Source organism: Patagioenas fasciata, chromosome 24, assembly GCF_037038585.1.
Source record: "Patagioenas fasciata isolate bPatFas1 chromosome 24, bPatFas1.hap1, whole genome shotgun sequence".
NCBI classification, from domain to species: domain Eukaryota; kingdom Metazoa; phylum Chordata; class Aves; order Columbiformes; family Columbidae; genus Patagioenas; species Patagioenas fasciata.
The window spans coordinates 5,387,640-5,409,265 of record NC_092543.1 but is presented as its reverse complement, the minus strand read 5'-3'; the positions used below and the strand labels follow the sequence as shown (position 1 = coordinate 5,409,265).

General features: G+C 44.0%; 1 protein-coding gene across 6 annotated transcripts in view; it reads right to left on the bottom strand.

The window, feature by feature from the left end:
* The window catches only part of ARHGAP32 (Rho GTPase activating protein 32), a 159,343-nt gene that overhangs the window by 71,885 nt on the left and 65,832 nt on the right, over positions 1-21,626 (bottom strand). For 4 of the 6 annotated variants that reach the window (XM_071798681.1, XM_071798682.1, XM_071798679.1 and 1 more), the window contains exons 3-5: positions 19,902-19,993; positions 18,872-18,913; positions 18,414-18,498 (exon numbers count right to left, since the gene is read on the bottom strand). In XM_071798681.1, coding sequence (XP_071654782.1) covers positions 18,414-18,498; positions 18,872-18,913; positions 19,902-19,993 — 219 coding nt within the window. The remainder of the gene's footprint in view (positions 1-18,413; positions 18,499-18,871; positions 18,914-19,901; positions 19,994-21,626) is intronic. The other 2 variants (XM_071798680.1, XM_065855559.2) reach the window with 1 other exon arrangement.

Genomic DNA, 21,626 nt, shown 5'->3' with positions numbered 1-21,626 from the left:
CTGCATAGTCCAGTTTTGTATTTAGAGGTGGAAATTAAACCTCTGCGGTACAAAGGCAAAACGATCTCGTGAAGATATCCTGGTTTCCTGCCATGGATTGAGCAGAAGTAGAAAACACCACAGGAACACGTACTGGTGATACAGGTGGAATTAAACTCTGCATTCAATTCAATTCTCTTAGTAGACGGAAGCTCACATCAAACCACAGGTGTATTCAGGAGCTCGAATGATATGCAAGTACAAGCACTAAGTAAATTTAAAAGGTTATGGGATGTTTATTTTGCCTGTAGTTACTTTCAGAACTATTTTAAGCTTGTAAATCACAGGAGACCATTTATTTCTGTGGAAGGATGATTGTTCAGCAGTCAGCATCCCTCCAACCCAGCTGCACCTTCAAGACTAATAAATCCTGCCGTCGTTTGTAAATCTGCACAGCTAGAGAAAAGGGCCGATCTTAACTCCACAGCAGGATCCTTGAGGTGCTTTAATCATACTGGATGCAATAACAGTCCCATGTGTGCCTTATATGTATATAGATGTGTATATTCTCATGTGGTCTCACCCTTTTATTTCCTCTAAATGTGTAAGAAGGTCAATCTTCATAAGCAATGAAATATTCATAAAAACTTCACAGATGCGGCCATTAGGGACTCCATTAGGCAAAAACAACTTCGTAGGGTCTGGAAACAAAATGTTTTCACAAAGTTAAAATATCTGATGTAATTAAAAACGAACTAATGAACGTCCTAGAACTCCAGCAGCTGAATTTGCCACCTGTGGGTTTTCTGCCTGGAGTTACATGGGTTTGTCTGTTGTCTTTAAAGCTCTATATGAACTGGGCGTTGAGAAACTTCCATGCATTCCAGGCTACAGAAATAACCGACATAAGATAAATGAGACTCAAAACATTGTTAGTGAGAGAACTTTTTAGCTTAAGCCGCTAGGCTGAAAACTGCTTTTCACCTTAGCTGGATGAAAGCTGGATTTTCTGGCTCCTTTGTGTGAAGCAGAATCCAACTTGCCACGAAATACGGGTGACGTGGGAGAAGCACAGAACTACCACCAGATTTGCTCCACAGATTTCTTGTCTGCGTGGTTTTTTGCTTCCATGACCTGGTTTTCTTCTCCTTTTCTCATTGGGGAAACGACTTCCAGTGTCTGGGGTTTGGGAGGGCGGCGATGAAACACGACACGAAGCAGCGGCTCTCAAACCGCTGTTCGCGGTGGACATGGGCGGCTGCACCTCTGCCAGACACGACTGGGTAATACGTTACACATGGTGACAAGGCGGAAAGTCCCTGCGCTCAGTAACTGCGACCACAGCTGGAGAACCACTGACTCCATCTATTACTTCTGACCACCAAGAGACGTGCCGTGGCAAAAAATACAAAGGTAAAAGGCAGATTTGCCAGCACACCTACGATGGAAATGTTTCTTTTATGCAATTTATCTCTTTCAAATTCATTTTCTGTAAAACTATTGCATAAATGAAACATTTCCTTAATAAAATTCAATTGCGAGGATGTGTTAAATGACTATGTAGGTCCCCATTCGTATTACACTGCTGACATAATATAATTACAAACATTGCAGTGATTCCAAAGATACCTCCAGGTGCAATAATCCAGGCTCCAAGAAGAGGGGGTTGATTTGGTTTTGATGTTTGAACACATATTTGAGCATCTTTACAGAAAGTTCCATTTAGAGGGCAGGATGCAAACAGCATTTCTGGCCCAGGCTGAGGATGTTGAACTTCTCACTCTGTCTCAAACTTCTGAGATTGGACTCTGATTGAGCCGTTTGGAGTTTGTACCCTAGCACTCCAGAGGATATCGAGTTGCTCCTTATGAATGACCAGCTTTTAAAACGGGAAAGATAGAAGAAGAAAGAACGAAACTGAAAACGCAGCTACTCACAGAAGTGCGTTGTGAGGGATCGGCCCAAGAAAAAAGCCACAAGTCAAACAGATTCACAGCAATTAATGTAAATCTCACCGCTGCTGAATTTGGTGTGCGACCAGCGCTGCCTTGCAAACCGTGTCGTGTTTTGAAAGCAGCTACTCCTCCTTACTGCTCAGCCAAACACCAACACAGAAACCACAAAAAAGCTCTTGGTTTCCTTGACTTCTGGCAAATATTAAGCTCTGATTTTTGAGCAGCACAAGTATCACCAGCTCCTGTCACACCAACCAAAAACTCCAATGCAAGGTGTCGCTCGGCCCGACGCAACTACCAGAGGAGCAAATAACAAGTATGCAAAGAATTCCCGTTATTCACATATGCAAATAGGGTGTGAGGGATAAAAGGCTTTTGGGGGCACATGAAAAGCAACGAGCAAAGGCAGGCAGGAAATGGGAAGTGGTTTAAGTCCAACTCTCCTACACAAAAGCCAAGGAGAGCTGAGCCAGCACAAGGGGCGAATTACGACACATCCTACAAGCTCACAGGGAACATTTCCAAATCGAGGAGCAACGGCCATCCCATAATCATCTTGCAAAAGTCTCGTAGATGCTTTGCACCAATGCGCACCACTTACTGAGAGCCTGGACCAGGACTGAGCTGCCTGTGCTGGAATTTCAGAGGTGGACACGTGGGCAAAGTCATTCCTGGAAAGCCCAGATGCTGATATTGTCCAGTTAATAATTTACTGGCTATGAATGAGAAAAACACATGTAATCTTGTAAAACTTATCTGTCTACTGCGTGTTTCCTATGGTTCCTGTCAGCTTGGCAACTGAGTACTTTATGTCCCTGCACCTGATTAAAGATTTATCCAAATCTATGTTTCACATACATATGTATCTGCATCAAAAAGAAACACGTAATAAAGGTTTATAAAATTATCCAGATAAAAGCTCAGAGTTAATATGCATTCTCTTTATCGGTAGATATTACTTTATATTCCAAAGATTATTTTTAAAGAAAGATGAATGGAAGATCAAAGAAAAGGAAACAAAATGTAAAACTTCATTTCAAAAAGAAAACCACCTCATTGCAAAGAAAAGTGGTTTAGGCACTATTAGCAACACTGGAATGCATCTGGCACCTTGAAATGCAACACGCCTCTGTTTTGCCATTTCTCTAATTAGTAGAAGATGCAGCAGAAGTTTAACAGCGTGTATCTGAAGAGCCGCCCATGGCAGCGGGGGGAGGAACCCACGACTGGGATGGTCCCCAGCCCTGCTCCCAGTTAATTCCATATTTCTCATTAATACGGTTTTCCAACCCATTTCCTCAGTGCAAAAATCCTCCAAAAGGCCACAGGTTAATCTCTGGATGGAAAGCCGCAGTTTGCATTATCCTGAGCTTTAAAACGGGTAATGCAAGGCAGCCTACACAAAACTGCAATAAATTCCCCCTTTAAACTGCATCTGATCATCCTGCAAGGAAAACACTGCCTGTTGAACTGTAATCTGATTCATTCTTTACCGTCACATTCGCGTTTGGTGCCATCCTTAAGGCATTCTTCCAGCTGGTTTTATTTTAGCATTATTGTTATATTGTGCCAGTAAACAGAAAGGATCTTACAGCAAGCACAGAGGATCTCTGAAAGGCTGAGTATGACTTACCCCTGCTACAATGATCTGTTCTTTCCATGGATGGGATCCCTAGCCAAGGCCTAACAGCTCCAGGTCTCTCCGTAGCTTCCCAGCAGGTAATTGCAAAAACCTTCCAGGCATCAGCTCCGAAATGCAACAACTCCAGGCCAGCAAAATCAAATTAAACTCCCCACGTTCGGTTCACTCGCTCTCGTCTCCTCCTGGTGCTGCTGCTTCTTCGGATGAACGTGTCTATGAATAGCGTTTAAGATCTGCCTCCATAGCCCCGTTAGCCGTTTCCACACTGCCCATTTCATGCTCAATTTGCGCTGCAGAGAAATCAGTGGTGTTCCTTTCTCCCTCGCTCGCTCGCTCATTGGAAAGGTCCCACAAGACGAGCCGGGGAGTTTAACGAGAGCCAAGAGAAACAGAGAGGGAGGGAATGCACGCAGGGATTGCGCTGGGACGCGGCACACGAGTCTGCTGCTGCAGCTCAAACGGCAAAACAACTGACAGCAAACTGCCATCACACGCCTGAAAGCAGCGCGGTTCAAGGCGAGCTGATTCCTCACCGGGCTGTCTGTGCCACTTGGATCAAACCGCTCCAACCAAAGCTCCGTGAAATTCCTCTCCAGTCCCCGGCGCTGTGCAAACTGCAAATGGATGCAGGATGTGTGCCCCAACGCCAAGGCACAACGGTTCTCTGTTCGCTGTACGTATTCCCTAAAGTAAACTAGTATTTAAATGATGAAAAGTTTGCTGTCAAAATCTTCCCTGCTCAGTTAACAGCCTAAATATGTTTGCTTGTCCAAGGGGTCCGTACTGTGACCACGGAATGAATCAAACTTTGCAGATCATTATTCGCTGGCAGGATCTTATCACTCGGCACCCGAGCTCCAATAACCACTAACAAGGGGATCCCCCCTTCCCTTCAGCCCCACATTTGGGGTTCAGTTTGAAAGCACACACGGTAATTTAACCATCCAAAGAACTACAGGTTCTAACGAACACCACACCATGTAATAGTGCTGCTGCCACTTCACAGCACTTCTGCTGGTCCAAAATATCAAAGTCGAGCCATTTCTATCCAGAAAGGGGCATTTTGCAAATTACGTGATGGTTTCTTGGTACAGCCTCATGGCTTTATTACAGTGGTTGGCCAGAGAGCTCCCTGGCCAAATTCTAGTTAAACTTTGCAGCCCAATGTGAAAATACCCCAGAGAATTTGTATTGCTCAATGCAAGCTCTTTAAAGAAATAGAGTTAACATTGCTAAAAAGAAACTCAGTTTCTTCTCCCCACCCACACCCCAGAACTCTGCTTCTCCCAAACCTCCGGAAATTCCCTTCCCATCAAAGCGTTGTCTTAACTTTTACAATGGAAAACTATCTGAAGGCACCACTGGTTGGTGTATTTCCAGGTATGATAAGCACAAAAAACTTGCTTCTCCTACATCTAAATAAATGAGACTACGGGGTGCTGTGATGGCACAAGGAAAACAAACATTAGGGAATGAAAGAAGTCAGTGCTTTTGAATTACATGGCCTAAGCCACCTCAGGAGCAGCCTCATTTTGTGCGTATTTTGCTAACTAGTAGCATGTATTATTCATAAGTATGTGGAGGATCTTACCAGTGTAACACAAGCCTGATTAAACATTTTGCTCTCCATTTTAAACCACCTGTGCTGCTTGCTCACATTATTCCTACCAGGTAGCTGATTTCCTCCTACCTGGGAAAACAAACACCGACAAATAACCAAAAATGTTCTTGTTCCCTCAGCTGACAAATCACATTTGAACCAGTCAAAGGTTTGACCGTTCTCTGAGTTGACTTTATGAAATGAAATTATTGCTTGCACCCTTACCAACATCTGCACAAGCCAAGGATGCAGCTAAGACGCCCGATTGCATTTCAGACAGCGTAGCACAGTAAATCTGTGTTTCCAATGGAGAGTACTGATGCGGGAACGAACTCGGCTACATCTCAGGTTTACACCTGAGGAACTCTAGAGGAGTTCATAGAGAGCTCTCCATGCTGGTACATTGAGGGGTGTGCACCCAGGAGTATGCAGAGGGTCCCACACCACGTAGCCACAACTCCTTGTACCCATCAACCGCTCCTTTTAACAGGTTTTATGCTAAATCCCTGGCACCATGTAGGTGTAAATGTACTTTCTGGTGAGCACAGCAGTCAATGTGCCTTACAACCCATCACGTTCACCCTGCGTTGTGAGCTTCTCCAGAGGAATATTGCCAAAGTTCCCTTGAACCTGCCTCAGCTCTCCTAGAGAAATCATCTTCCTCATTCCAACAACGCCAACCCCAAGGGACACCATCAAAATCCACGAGTTTCCCAGGAACTCTGTTGAACAACGGGGAGAATTAGCCAGAAATGACATAATGTGTTTTGCCAGAGACAAAACTCTTAACACTATCTCCAGCACGATCAACATCCTATTAACATTTCTTCTCCCCCTCCCTGAGCCGAATTAAACAGTTAAGTAAAAAACTATTCCTGGCTGCAAACCAAACTTCGCTTCCGACACGAATTCCCAGCAAATTGCGATGCCTACCATTTCAGCGCTAGCAGCCAAAATGCAAAACCCGTCTGTCTCCAAAGGAAACCACCTTTAGTCACTAGTTAATTGACCCTGGTGAATATAATTCCAGGCATTTGGAAATAGGCACTTTGATACACGAGGCCCGCATGCCCGCTCTTGTGTGTTATTCGTTACACCACAGGCTATGTTCAAAAAGGGAAAAGTAAATATCTTCCACGTTACTGTTCAAAGCAAAGCTAATTCAATGTAATGATGGGTTTCCATAGCTACATTTGGCATTTCTGAACTACAGTAATTTCAGGGTTCTGATAGTATTCTGGCATGTTTGGTACTTCTTTTTAAAATAAAAGCTACTGACCTTCCACCTACCTGCAAAGCTGAACATTTTTCCAAGTTCCCAGCCAAAGATCGAGCATTTCAGGCTCTATGAATGGCTCCGGTTTAATTTGTTGCTGTTTGGGTCTGTGTTGATTAACAGACGTAAATAAAGGCATCTGGTGTTACCCCTCCGTATTTCCATTTCACACCCTATTCGAGTCTGATTCCACAATTAATTGAAAACAAACTAAGGTTATTCAGAGATGAATTCTCTCTGGCACTGAGGTCTGGTCATAACTGGGGGGACAAAGCCCCTCTCCCGGCAGTACTTAGAATTAAACATTTTAGATATCACGCAATGATACCAAAACAGTGTTGGAAAAGGAAGCGAGTCCGCAAGCAAATCCCTTACGTTACACACAAAATAACAGCAAAGTCACGTTCAAATGGCCTCCAGTTTGGTAAGGCTGGGATTTGAACTCAGCATGGATTCGTAACTTTGTTTCCTAAGTAATGAAAGCACAACGGTAACGACAAACTGGATTTAAACCTAGATTTCCAGCGTTTGGGAAGCCCGGCAGCCCTTTGCGCACTAGATGGCATCGCACTCCAAAGGATGCAGCGATTCGCAATGATCCGGGTTCCTCAGGAATTTCCCAGCTCCTTCACGAAAGTAAAGCTCAGCTCAACTGTGTGAATATTTACAGCACCAAACAATGGAGATGGCTCTGGAAGAGGAACCAGCTACTTGGTGGCTTCAGGCAAAAACAAAGAGGCAGTTAAATTAAAGGAGCTGGCTTATTTATTTATTTCTTTAAAAGAAAAGTGGCTTTGCCACACAACAAAGCGTCCTTTCTTCCACCGTCCACCACTGGATAAGAGGATCCTTGCTCTGGCTGTTGCCAATCAACGTGCACAAACGCAACGTTCCCTCCATCGTACCAAAGGCCCCGTTTTTATAGTCAGCCCATTCAGCAACTCCTTACACAGAAAAGCCACTTGAATGGGCCAAGAATGAGATTGTTTTACAGTTTTCGTCCATCATTTTAAACCAGGCTCATTTTATACGCTGGCAACATATGTTAAGGATATAAACCACCTAAAACCTATAATATGTTAAAGTTTATTGAGCAATGCATTCATCCATAGTCAAAAAAAAGATGAAGCCAAGTGAATATAAATTTTTAAACGGCTCTATAAGATATAGATACTTTTCATCTTGCCGCATATGGTATTTCATAAAACTGCTGACTTTCAAGGAAAGTGCATTAAGATCAGTGCGTTACTTGTGAGAGCCTTTGCTTCCCTGGGCTCCAAAACCCATTAAATCCTGTGGGAGGTCAGTGACAGTTTTAGCCAGGCTCTACTTTTCCATTTGCTAGAAACAAGCATATTATTCCTCTGAGAGAACTGAAAATTGGTGCAGTCCTGTCATGCCACGCTATTAGTCTCTTACTCACTTTTTCTGTTTTCTCCCCCACTAAATCAATATTAACGTTTTTTTCCCACACTGATAAGAATCAAAGACACTGGAAAAAATGCCTTCTGTACCTGAAATACCAGCAGCAGCTCCAGGGGAGGAGAAAGAACAACAAAAAAGCCCCAGAAACAATAATTTTGATGGGAGAAAGAGTACTGCGGCAATGAGGAGCTTAATTAGTTCAAGGTAGTCATTGATCCTGTGTCTGTCACATTTTCCAGTGCAGAAAAGTATGTGCTATGATTTCTCACCTTCACGCCATACGAACGGAGGTATTCATATTGTTCCTAATGCACAGGCCAAATCAAGAACTGTGCTATGCTGAGTAACATTTCTTATCATGCATTTATAGAGCGCCAGTAACGAGGAATCAAGCTCCTAGGAGCAAAGGCAGTAAACAACACTTAATAATGCACACAAGGAAAAAACAAACATACCCTGAAGAGCCTGGAAGGCGGGAGCCCGGTTGTACCATATTCGGAGGTGCAGGATATGAATAAATCTGCAATCTCATCAGGAATTGTTCCCTCCTGGGTTTTGCAGCAGCAGTTCCCCTGGCGTGCTGCCCCCCCTTATCGTTTTTAACAATCAGGACCCATCGCTCAGCAAGGAAAGGAGGCTGGAGGAAGCAAAACCAGCGCTCATGAGATTGCAAAAAGCTATCCCTAGGTGCTGCGCAACCTCCTCCTAACACCTCTCACACCACAGACCTGCCTGTCCAGTCATTCCAGAGCACTGCAGCTTATCCTGATGTGTTCCTCAAGTGTGGTTTCTAATCAGTCATCGCTACCTTCCAGGAGCACTGGAAAACGTGGCCTTTACTCCACATTTCCCATCTTTACGTCTCTGTCACAAAGTATAGAGGGATCCATATTCTTCAATGTACTGCCTGCACGTATACAGCCCCCTCTAGACTCGGATGAAGAGAATTAACTGAACAAGATGACAGTGTCCACCTTTGCAAATGATAAAGTAGATTCTATAAATGAGAGTAAATAACGCTGCCCCAATTTGCACAAGTAAATTCCACTGCAAGTCTGGTCTGCAGGGCCTTCACCAATGATGAATGAACCCGTCCACATTCAGTAGATGAGCAGTCACCAATAAAACTTTTCAAAAAGCTTCAGAAACAGACTGTAAGCAAGAGCAAACGAGCTTTGCACATCATGTACAAGCAAAGAATTTGCAGGACCAAGCTCAAGCCAGAAGGCAGAGAGGGGGAAATCAGTATCACTAGAGCCACAGTCGAGATCTCCTTCCCCAGGAAAAGCGTTAGTTACTATGTTGGCTAAAAACCAACTTCTCTTGCGGACAAGAGGAGCAGCAAATGAAGGGTAATAATCTCCCTTAGCTGGCAGGAGGAAGCGATAGAAGCCGAGGGAAGCTCACCCTTTTTCCTTCATGACCCCACAGAGCGGGAAAGATCAACAACCACCCATCTTCACACATCGGGCTGGGCGAAACCCGGTGCTTTCGGTATTTAGCTACACAGCCCAGTCTCCAGAAAGGTTACTCTGTCACTAAACTGACCACTGAATACATTTTAATATAATTAAGTTATATTTTTTCTTAAAGACATTATCGTAGAAAGACTGGAGCTCCCAGTCCAGGAAAACTGAACTCTTCACATCGCACTGAAAAGCATCCCATGCTCCTACATATTAACTGCAGCATTATGACCAACAAAAACCAAAGGGAAGTGGATTTTTTTAACTGGGTTTTTATGGACCTTGTCGGTCATAAGATGCTAAAGATGGATTCCTGCAAAATAACATTTTAACCTTTGAATTTCCCAGATAACAGTTCAGGGAAGGTGAGCTGTGAACCACTCAGGTCACACTGGAAACAGGACCATGCCCCGAAGACTCGACCTGACAACTTCCCATTGGAATTGCAGGGTTGGGCGTTTAGTTCTGCGTTTAAGCATTTAATTGTACTCTCCCGAGATAAATGGTTTTGGTATAATCCTGCCACTGGGCGATATATTCTTTGGAAGTGCCTAAGAAACTTATACTTGTTCTCCATGGAGAAGCACAAACATGCAGCCCTCGCTCGATCCGAATTTCTGCAGACTTCAAGCAAAACGGGTGTTGATGATTGAACCGCTACCAATATTTGAACAGAACCATGGGTGACGGTGTGAACCAGCCTGACGCAGCACGTTGAGGTCCCCTGGGCGGCACTGTCACAGCACCCAGCGTGACTCAGTTCCTCCCCGGGCACGTGAAACAACGCTCAGTAACTCAAGTGCTGAAGTCACTAGGGAAGCAATTAGTGGTTACTAATGACAAATGGGGGCCGTCACACAGGAAAGCACTACTTTACACCAGAGAGCAAAGAGCAGAACCGCTCCAGAAGAAGCCCCTGAGCAGCTTCGTGGACAAACGCAAAATTTAAATTCTTGTTTTGCTTTCTTATACTGGTGTTTCAATTAAGTTTGGTACCAGTAACTCACTAGTTTCCCAATAAAAACAGTAAGATTTAGTCTTACTGCTACTGTTGCAGATACAGTTTATTTTACAGTGGCTGCTTTATCATAATCCACTATCAGCAACTTGCAAGACACACACGTGCATCATCCTGGCAGGTGATGTAACACATCATCCACCTCTTCGTTGTTTTTTCAGTGTATGCATCTATATGATACACAACAAAGATTTCTAAGAATGCATGGATATTTTGGTGTTAAAAATCCAAGTCTTCCATCTCTCCTTGTTTATCTTAAAGTCATAATAGAAAACTGGAACATTATTTTCTGGACTGCGTCTAAGAGAGCTGGTGAATGGCCCATGTTCTTTATATTGATGATATTAGATAGGCATGAAAAATGGAAGCCAGATGTGAGAGGAAAGCAGCACTCGGGGACTAAAGCTTCACTGCAGCCTCTGATTCAGCATCAGCGCCAACCAGCTCTGAAAAGATCTTCTGCTGACTTTGAACTCCACTTAGTTTCAAGTAGGTAGAAACTGAGGGACACAGGAAGGTTTAAAAGAGTTCAAAGGAACGAAGGGACACTGTACCAGGGGAAATCAAAACCAACACAGCTCGTCTGGAGTGTATTCAAAGTGCACATCACAGGTCTGGTGTTACTGCTAAAATGCATTAATAATTCAAAATGCACGCGCTAGCCTAAGAGCTCACTTCTCCAACAGGAGTTTCCAAACTCCATCCAGCTTGTAGTTTTAAACACCAAAAGCATGGCACTAAAACCTTGAGCCACAGGAGAAGGTGCGTGGAGGGGGACGCTGAACTGGGCTCTGATGCTTCTCAAGCCTCACACCTTCCCTACACCTAAATAATCCTGATTTTCCCCCACCTTAGCAAGGCAGCACCCTCGTCCTGATACGACCCTTTTCTTCATGCAAATCCTTTGTACCCCAGGGCTCCAGCTCCCACTGGGTTCCCTGCCCATTCCAGAGGTGCTACACCTATAATTATTGCAGATAAAGAAAAAGTAAATAATTTACCAGCACTTCAAAGTAAATTCCTGGACTCACACTGGAAAAACAACAGAATATGTTTTGGCTTTTTGAACTACTTCAAGTTGCTAAATGGGAACTTGGCCCAAAATCACTTAAAGTCTGAATATTTTGACATGTCATGTCGGCCATAAATAAGGTTAATACTCAAGCACCATAAAGGTCAATTATACAGCTGGACTGAATGTCAAGGTAACTTATAACAATTTTTGTTAGTATCCAAACATAACTTGTCAGGAGCAGACAATACCATCTACCCAAGAAGTGAGATTTCCAGTAAGGTAATTTGTTTTATAACCATATTTATAAGCTTCAGCAGTCTTCCAACAGAACATGAGTAATTTTAAGGCAGGTTCATGGATCCTGAACATGAAGTATACGGCACTACATATTTTTATTTCCAGCTTGTTCTAATAACTGGATTTGCGGGTATCTATTAAGCAACAGTCCTCCCTTTAAATTATTCCCGACGTAATTCTGAGTGTGATGCTGCCAAAGCTCCCTCTGTGCTCAGAGGTGTCACCTCACACTGCAACCCACAAACCAGTCCCCGAGCATCCAGAACAACAACGGATGGGGCTTTACATGTGTGTGCAGACCCGAACAGGCTCCTCTGCCTTCTGGGAAATTAAATATTGAAAGGAAGAAATACAGGAATGTTTAGGTTCATGGGAAATAGACACGAATCTCTCTGTTGCAGTTAAAACCAACAACAAAGCTTGGGTCTCAGCTTAGAAGACCTAGAACCATCCTCTCTGATTTACACATTGCATTAGGGATCCTGCCACAGCACAGCAAACATTTCCATGTGTAGTACCTACGTACTAAGCGTTGGTTTTTGAAGACTGGAAACTACCTGGAAACCAGGTTATGCAACCTGCACGAATAAACCTTCTCCATCTCCATATCTGGTCTGCTCAACGCATCGCAAAGCCAGAGACAGCCAGGAATACAAATTTTGCAAGATTGGGTTATATCCTACCTGGGCTTCTTCACCGGGAAATGAAGGAAATATTTATAACTACGGGAAAAAGGGACACACACACCATTGGAAAGCAAAGCTAATGAATGAACAGTTGAAACACTCATAGCCAAACTTGCTACCCTTGAGCTGCCAACTCTGTCATCAAACCTCAAAATCCTGGGACATCAGCACAAACTAAACAAAGTGCCCTTTCTGCAGGTAGGTACGGTAAACACAAAGTGTCAATGTTGCCGGTACTGTTTGGTTTAACAGCTAATACATCCACCGGCGTGCAAACCTCCCCGGAGAGCCCCAACACGCCCCTGCTGCTGTGAACCTGGGGGTCGTATCAGCGGAGCTCACCAGCAATTCAATCACAGCCCCGGCACACGTGCACATCTACGAGCACAGCGTTCTGTGCTTTAACACCACTCCTGTTAACTGTATGGCTTACTACCTATAAAAACACAAGGGTTTAATCCTCTTTCAAACTATGAAACACTAGTGTAAAATGGATTATTCTTCTGGAGCCCAAGCATTCATTTCACATTTTTAATATATTTTAATTCTACATATAACACATCTTTGTTTTTTTCAGGTCATTAAACCTCAGGGAAGAAAAAATTTCCAACACAACTCTGTTGCAGTTACTAATTAAAACAATTTTTATACATTTCTGTGACACGCTGCTAAAGATGATTTATGATGGTGGCAAACAGCAGGAGGTCAATGCCAAAATTAACAGCTGGGCTTATTACACATTCACTTCCAAGATTTACTTGTGCCATCAAACAGCCACTATGCAGCAATAAAAACTACAAATCCACAAACAAGTTTGCTATATTTTCAGTGTTAAATGCAGGGGAAGAAATAAAGAAGCTGGATTTCTGCGGGTTGGCGTTTCAAATTGGAGTGCAGAGAAGAGCCCACTATGCACAGGTTTCCATTTGCCAGTTTTGTCCCCGATACCGAAACACTGAGCTGGGTTCTGTTCTCCCATGACAAACACCTAGTGAAGAAATGTCCTGTAGAAACTCACACGAACAACCAAAGGAGAAGGAAAAAAAGCATAAATACCTATTCAATTGAATCAACAGGTAATATCTCATTTGCTTTTAGCAATTATTTGTGGGTTAAAGCGCATCGATACTCCTAGATGATCAGCTTAAAATAAAGAACGCACATGGAATCAGAAAGCTAATCTAGATAAACATGAAGAGAAGGAATCTTTCCTCCCAGTGACAGGCAATTCAGTCACCAGCCAGCTGAACAATGTCCGACAGATTACCTTTTACTTTATAAAAAGGGATAAACATTTATAAATTATCCATTTCGGCAACTGTCGAAGGGAGAAAGGCGAGAGCAAAGTGTGTAATATGCTTCAAGAAAGACTTAGCGGTAAAGCCACAAGAGAAGAACAGTAACTCCCCCTTTTCCTTCAGGGGATCCCAGACTCCTTCAGCATCATGACAACCTCAGCTTTGAAACCATATCCTACCAGTTTGTCGAGCGGGCTTTAATAACTGGTAGACAATTTCCATCAACTAAACTGGATCACTAATGAGGCCGTTCCCTTTATCCACAGCAAGCAACAACTGTAAAACAAGTAGTAAATGTGTGAGCAGGAATAGCGAAGTCGTACTTGAAGCTACCCCACGATAAAACCCAGCCTGGATTGCTCCGCGTTTCAGTGGCAGAAAACCAAGCACGCTGGAATTTCGCAGGTGTGATCTTGTTCCAAGGAGGAATTTTTCTGAGGAGTTAGCGGCAAATTGGACGCAAGACCGGGAAACAGAAGAATCCAAAATCTGAGGTGAACTTACTTGAATATTTTCCTAACTTTTTTGGCATCAAGAAGCTTGGCCTAAAGACTCCAAATGTTTAAAATGTGTTGACCTTGGCAGGAGACTGTGCCAATGTGCAGGGAGCTGTGGCTGGAATTATTAAGTTAATAGAAGCGGTTTCCACCTACACTATGAGCAGAGTTGTTTTTCTATACCCACGTCCTTAAAACAGCCCTTGCGACATCTTCCCCTACCACTTGAGAAGGGAACATTAAAGAAACCGTATGGAAAAGATGGGGAGCGAGAGAGGAAGCCCTTGATCGAAAGAAGGGGAACATAAGATATCGGAATATGGCAAAGTCATTTTGGGGGGAGATAAAAAGCATCCAGAGATGAAAGGCGAGAACGAAGCAGCACTTTGTAAGCAGTATGGGTACACATGTCATAACCACTTCATATATTTGGAAAGACAAAGCAAAACCCAGCAATATTTGCTTTCACAGCACCAATATAGAGCAAAATTCAGGCCAGTTTTTGTGATTTTTAGGGTGCATTTCCATCTTTCAAAAGGATCAGGCAGAGGGTCTGCTGTTTCATGTTTCGCTTTTTAAAATAAATATTTTTTTTTTCTTTTTAAACAGTTTGCAAATGAGTGGAATAAATGAAGACATTGCTGCTCACGCTGCCAAGATACTGAGAACGATCCTGCCCACAGCAGAACGAGCCTCCTACACCAAAGGCACTGAGAAGGCTCCATTTAAAATCACTGATGGAAGGAGATCGGAGCTGAGCTGCCCAACTGCACACAGAGAGCAGGGAGCACTGCTCACACATCCAGCCCATCTACAGAGAGGTTCTACCTGTGGCAGAAACGTTCTGAAACTACCCCAGTTAAGTCCAGAGTAAGGCACCTGGTCAGGCTTTACCACTTTTGTTCCCTTTGCAATCCATCTCAGGAAGAAAAATTACTGTATAATTAACAGAGATACCTTTACAAGCACATCTCACCTCTGCACCCCTCATTATTAAATAAATTAAAAAGGCAAATCGGAGGATGATGACCCCGAAAAACACCTTCTCAACAAGTTTTGCTGACAAAAGGCACAGGAAGAACTGAACTGCCCTTTGCAACGCTTCAAACTCTTAAATCACAACAGGAAAACACAATTAGGGGAGCAAACCACGGCGGCCACTGCAACGCAGCCCATAGGCTGGGCCGGACGCTGCAGCGTGCCCAGGGCGTTCAAACTGCAAACAATGCAAAACACCCAAGGAATTCCTGGCAGCCGATGCCTCGGAAGCGATTCTGCTCCAAAGACTTCCTTGGCCACTGATAACGCTCCTGCCGCTCGCAATGCCAAGGCTCAGCAGATAAGGAGAGGCTCTTCCAGGCGCCCTAATCCCAGCCTGTTCTGACAGGGTTTATTTTCAGAAGGCAGCGACATAAATGTGAACACAGAGGACAGGGCGATACTGCCCGAAGGGCTCATCTGTGTCAAGATTGCTGAAGTGATGGGAATGGGAAACGCTGCACTTGCTGTCCCTTAGCAATGGGTTTCTCAGACAGCAAATAGTATTATCTGGAAAGCACCGAGCTGATCAGCTCTCCAGATTCCACTACTAAGACACACTCAGCTACAGGTAATTTCATAATTCTTTCAAGTGAAGAACAAAGTATTTCTGGCAGGAAGCAAAGATATTTACAGAACACCTCATCACTATTTCTCCTATTTATATTAACAGCACACAGCACTACGTAAAATCACAGCTGTACCATGTTGGGGGAATCATTCTGCTCTGTATAACTTAGCGACACAGGGTTTTGTTGCAATAGTTCAGATCCTATGTATTAACAAGCCTTAGAGCTCACTAAAAGGCCCTGCGACACAATTGCTGTCCCAAGATACTCAAATTACATGTGAATGTGCTAACTTGAGCAGCTCTGCAGCTAAAAAACGAAAAGCTGGACTGTGCAATGGAATCAGCCAGGGCCGAGCACCATGTTTGTGCACCGAACTGCAACTCCGACGGGTGTCTGGAAGATACCGCGCTGTTCGCTGCGTGCACACCAACTCTTTCCACGTTAGTCCAGCCTTTCTGCCTTAACGTCAGCCCTGGAATTGATGCTGAGGACTTCAAAAAGTTCAAACTTCAGTGCTGAACTAACCACTAAGGTGCCCTGTGCAGCAATACGTGTGCAAGCAACGTGTGGTTTGTATCCTAATAAACTGAGTTTTGACGTTAGCCGAGACCTGTGGGAAGGCAGCGGAGCTCAAGAGAGGAGGCGGCCAGCAGAACCGACCGAAGCGGTGTAAGCACCATCCAGCCATGGCCTGGTGACATCTCCTTTGGGACACAGACCACGACGAGGCTGACCCACAGTTCTGCCCCCGCTAACAAGCCTCCTGAACATTTATCCAATGTGCAACTAAAATCTATTACGCAGTACCCAGCTTTTCATCATAAAAATAAAAATCAATTATGTAGTCTTAAAAACTAAATGCAGTAATAAATGTATGGTTTTCAGCGAATTTCTGACAGTGATGCAATGTGTAAAGCTCATCCTGTAACTGGAGCTTTGACATCACTACCTTTCCCTGGTAAACCAGCAATTTCCTGCTGATGCAACACGTGTCTTTCCGGCCAGGTTAAACACATTGCAGCATAGCAGAACACTCCTAAAGAGAACAGCATCCCAAAATGCACCTACTTATGTCAGCACAGTGCCAGGATAAGAAGAGAACAAGTCTTGTTTTATACATCTCAGAGAGTTAATTTAAAACGATCTCATGAGGCGAAATGCCAAGATATTAATACCGATTGCACCATGAGACCATATTATAAGTGACATAAACGTTACAAAACAACCTGAAATTTGGCCAGGCTGTTAATAGATAGCATTACACAATTCCTGACACCGCCAGATAATACTGCATTTCTACTATGCAAATTTTTAACAGTGAATAGATTCTGAAAGGAGTTTTACACCCACTACCCCTCAGATGCAACCGGGTAATTCACCATTAGGTGCCAAGCTGTCATTTACAAGTCACTTCTGCCTACTGCTGTTCTCTGGTCTACCTTGCTATCACAAAGGAGCCACTAATAAATGCCACTTGATTAAAATGTATGAGCCCCATGGGAAACTATTTTTAAGTCTGTAAACTAATACTGCTGTTGTATTAATAGGTTTCATTTATTTTACCATTAATACAGGTCCTTCGACTAAGGAAATACTGCAATGCCATAACCTTTGGTATTTCAGGAGAAAAGCTCTGTTCTGAAGATATTTTTACCCATTCTACGAAGTCATAGAAACCTGCTCAACACCTACTCGAACATAAAACTTGTCTCCAAAACGACTGAAAAATCAGTGGTGTTAAATCAGAAGATTACCAGGAGACAAAAAACAGGGGCATAGATGAATCACGCTGTTCCTACACAAAGAAACACAGTTTTGCTTCAGAAGCTCCTGTTTGCACCTGCAGCCCAATGTCCAGAGACCTCGGGAAGAACCCAAACTCATTCTCAGCAGGAATTTTTACAGAGAGAGAAAAAACGGATGCATAATTCCACTTGCAAAACTGTCAAGTCCGGAAACATGAAAGGCTGTAAATAATTCACTCTGTATTACAGGAAATGTTTTACAAATGAAAAGGTTGTAACCTCTTTTTGGCTACAAGGCTGGCAGATGCTGGAGGTGTTCCTGCTTCTCTAAGTGCAGAACAAGATGTGCCCCGTTGATGCTCAGTGAGAAATGCTCCTGCCTGTATTTCTGATGGCTGGATCACAAAGGAGCGAAGCCTGCGTGATTCCAGAAATGCAGCTGGGGCTGACTACCCATTTCTTGTATTCTGATGACACAGCTGCTGCAATGCACAATGCAGAGCCAAGACAACGTGAAGAGAATGGATAAACTGGAATTATTTATGTTTACATAAATACTTTCACACAATTGTTTGAAGATACACACACAAGCTAAAAATATGCACGCAGTTATTACAGATGCCTCGATAATGAGCGTTTGATGCGGTCTTAAAATAGCGACACCAGTCAAATCCAGTGGAAAAAAAAGCATCTCCGGCCTCCAAGGGGTGGCCGCACGGCTGAGGACACATCCTGGCTCAGAACACAGAAGTAAAGAGACTTGATTGCTTTAACTTCTTAGCACTAAACATTTTGCAACACACTAAACAAACCTTAGCGGAGGTCCCCCTGCTGCCTCCCCCACCAGGTTACTTGGTAGCCAAACACAATGTTGTTTTGTATTTAAAAGAAATCTGAAACTCACCTGTATGTTGCCAAAATCCACGTTTTCATAATGGAAATGTGCACATTCAGCCATCTTCGGGAAATGACCCTTTGTAAAGGATAACCTGGAGCACATCAAAAGCACACCATAAGATGGATGCAAATCACTGCAACAATGCTCAGCATCGACTACTGTTATAAAATGCAGTCACTGATACAAAATGATCACGACTTTCTCATCCTAAAGCCAAGGGAACCGAGGGATTTGCTGATTGATGCACCAGAACAGCGGAGAAAGGAACTGAGCGAGAAAGGAAAACTAAATTGCAAAGTGGTTTTTATCACCGCATCTTTAAAGAACTGTGTGGCATCTCATCAACACCAAAGCCCACATCTTTAGGAAACGGTGCAGGGACAAGCGGCTCTACCCTCACAAATGCATTTTTGCAGTGCAAATAAACAGCCTTACACGAGACACATAGGAAAGGAGAACTTTACCTGTGAAAGGCATCACAGCCCATCAGTCCCGGGTTGATGTATCTGAGGGTGCAGAACAAACGCTATTTATCCTTTGCCTTTTTAAAATTCAAAAGTGAGGCATCATTATTCCCAAGTGTCTCCAGCTACAGTGATGGCTGATGGGGAGATCCTCTGGCTCTGCAACATGCTCTTGCTTCTGCTGAAGCTATTATAGACTCCTATAGATATTTCTGGTGCTGAGCCAATGAGATTGTCATTATCTAACTCTCTCTTCCCACGGGAATATAAGTGGGAAGTGAGATGCAGCATCTGGCTGCTCAGCGCTCGAACAAAGAGCCATTTCCCCTACAGCATCAGAGCACGACGAGAGGTGATCAGGATGCACAGATGGAGCAATATTGGGGAGTTCTGGTCCTCAGCTCCGCATCCTTAGCAACGATAAGTCAGGGAACACTGATTAGTTTTGATCGCTTTTGCAGGGTGGAGGTTTGAAACCTTCAGTGCAAGCGTAAATTGGTTTATATTCGCTGGGAGAAAATGAGATTGGGAGGTCAGAGAAGAACAAAATAATCCCTAAAAAAGAAAAACGGTGCAAAATCCGTTCCAATGGAGAGGTAGGTGCACCTCTTCAGAGGGAAAAAGTGCCAAATATAAAATATATCTAGGCCACCCACTTGTCCTGGTTTAGCTTCCCAGAGCATAAGCAGGCAGGGAAAATGATCTCATCTATACACTGCCTGGGCTTCTCTTTAGCTTTGTTTATTTATTCATTTTAAATGAATCAGTTTCAGGAAGAAAACACAAAAATTTAAAACTGCAGCAAGTGGGGTTTAAAACTGTGACAAGCTTTGCTTCTATGGCCAGAAACAGCTGAGACAGCCAACAAAACCTCTCATGTCCCTAGTTTTAGCTATAATTTACTTTGTTTCACATGGATTTTGGTCAATCTGATGAAGACACAATCAAAAATGGGAGCACAACAGCTGGAAGCCAGGGTATCAACACTGGAAGCCCCACAGACAGGAAAATCAAAGAACACCGCTCTTACTTTTTCACATTCTTCACTTTCATGCTGGCTGTGCTGCCGCAGGTCCGCAGCGGCAGCTCCCCCGCGATGTCGGGGATATCCGCACCTCTTGCCTGCAGAAAGAAGGGGAAAAAAATGGCTGCATGTTAATTCTTAGTAATAACTGCAAGATCCAGTATTTTTGCATTACTATTTTTGGCTTCTAAAGAGATTTCCAGAGGTAGGAGGCTAACATGCGCTCCTACACTCCAGATTTGGACTGCTCATTAAGTACCTGATTTTCCAAACATCTGTGCGCTGAGATTCAGGCGGAGGGGCTGGAAGAAGCTGGATAGCTCATACAGTGGAAAATCCAATTAATGTGGGAGGTGAGCTTTTAAAAAAGCCATTGGTATAAGTGCATGAATATTAAGATTCCTGAAGGAGAAAACCATGGTCCCTGCTGTTGGCCTGAGACAGCTCATTAGTGATGAGCAGCTGAATGAGCTTTATCCTGCTTTATACAGTGCACTGTAAACATGACTAATGTCCAAAATAGACAATGCTCAAGCAAGAGGAAGAGGCACTTCAGTGCTGCCTCTCTTATAGGTATGGAATAAAAAAAGTATTACATCAAATCCATTTTCTAATGACAGGAGTGAACAGACAAGTTCCCTGATCCAGATCAGCACCCAATGTTCCTAAGCTGCTCCACCAAAAGATGCCTGAACAGAGATGATCAGTCACATATAACAAAATACAGCTGTAAAGTGCAATGTAAAATATGGAAATAACTAGGTCTCCACCTCCAAACCTTTAGAGTCAGACAATTATACAATTCCAGATAGCAGCCCACCTATGAGACGAACAGGAGAATCTCTCTCATCCCTCTCCTGAAGCTCTGATATGATCTTGCCACGGGTCAAATTTACATGTGCTTCACCACATCACAAAGAGCAGCAGTAAATAAGGCAAAACCATTCACCATGCCCATATTCATTACCCAACAGCAGCAGAGCCGGAGGGAGCGATTCGCCTCGTTCAGCTCAGACATGCACAAGGTGCACGGCTCAACGCCGGCATCTATTGCAGGAGAGTTTAGAGTCACAAGAGATAAACAGCACCTTGGGTCCGGTTCACCGGCTTCCAAAAACCAGACTGGGGGAAAAGCAACCCTGCTGCAGGAGGATCTGTGTCTGCCTGGATTCCAGGTTGAGCCTGGCTCAGATGCAGATGCGCACCACAGACATCTGAATCCATCCAACCAACACGAGCAGAGCACAAGTTCTCCTCATGCAGACAGACTGCTGCGATTTCCAGCACTGCCCTGGGAAAAGGGATGCGGTGGTTGTTAGAAGGGAGCTCCCTCCTTTCAACAGTACTGAATACATTTGAATCACAGAATCCCAGAATGTCAGGGATCGGAAGGGACCTGGAAAGCTCATCCAGTGCAATCCCCCATGGAGCAGGAACACCCAGCTGAGGTTCCACAGGAAGGGGTCCAGGCGGGTTTGAATGTCTGCAGAGAAGGAGACTCCACAACCTCCCTGGGCAGCCTGGGCCAGGCTCTGCCACCCTCACCCCCAACAAGTTGCTTCTCCTCTTTCAGTGGAACCTCCTGTGTTCCAGTTTGCACCCATTGCCCCTTGTCCTGTCACTGGTTGTCACCCAGAAGAGCCTGGCTCCATCCTCCTGACACTGCCCCTTTCCATATTGATCCCCAGGAATGAGTCCCCCCTCAGTCTCCTCTTCTCCAGCTCCAGAGCC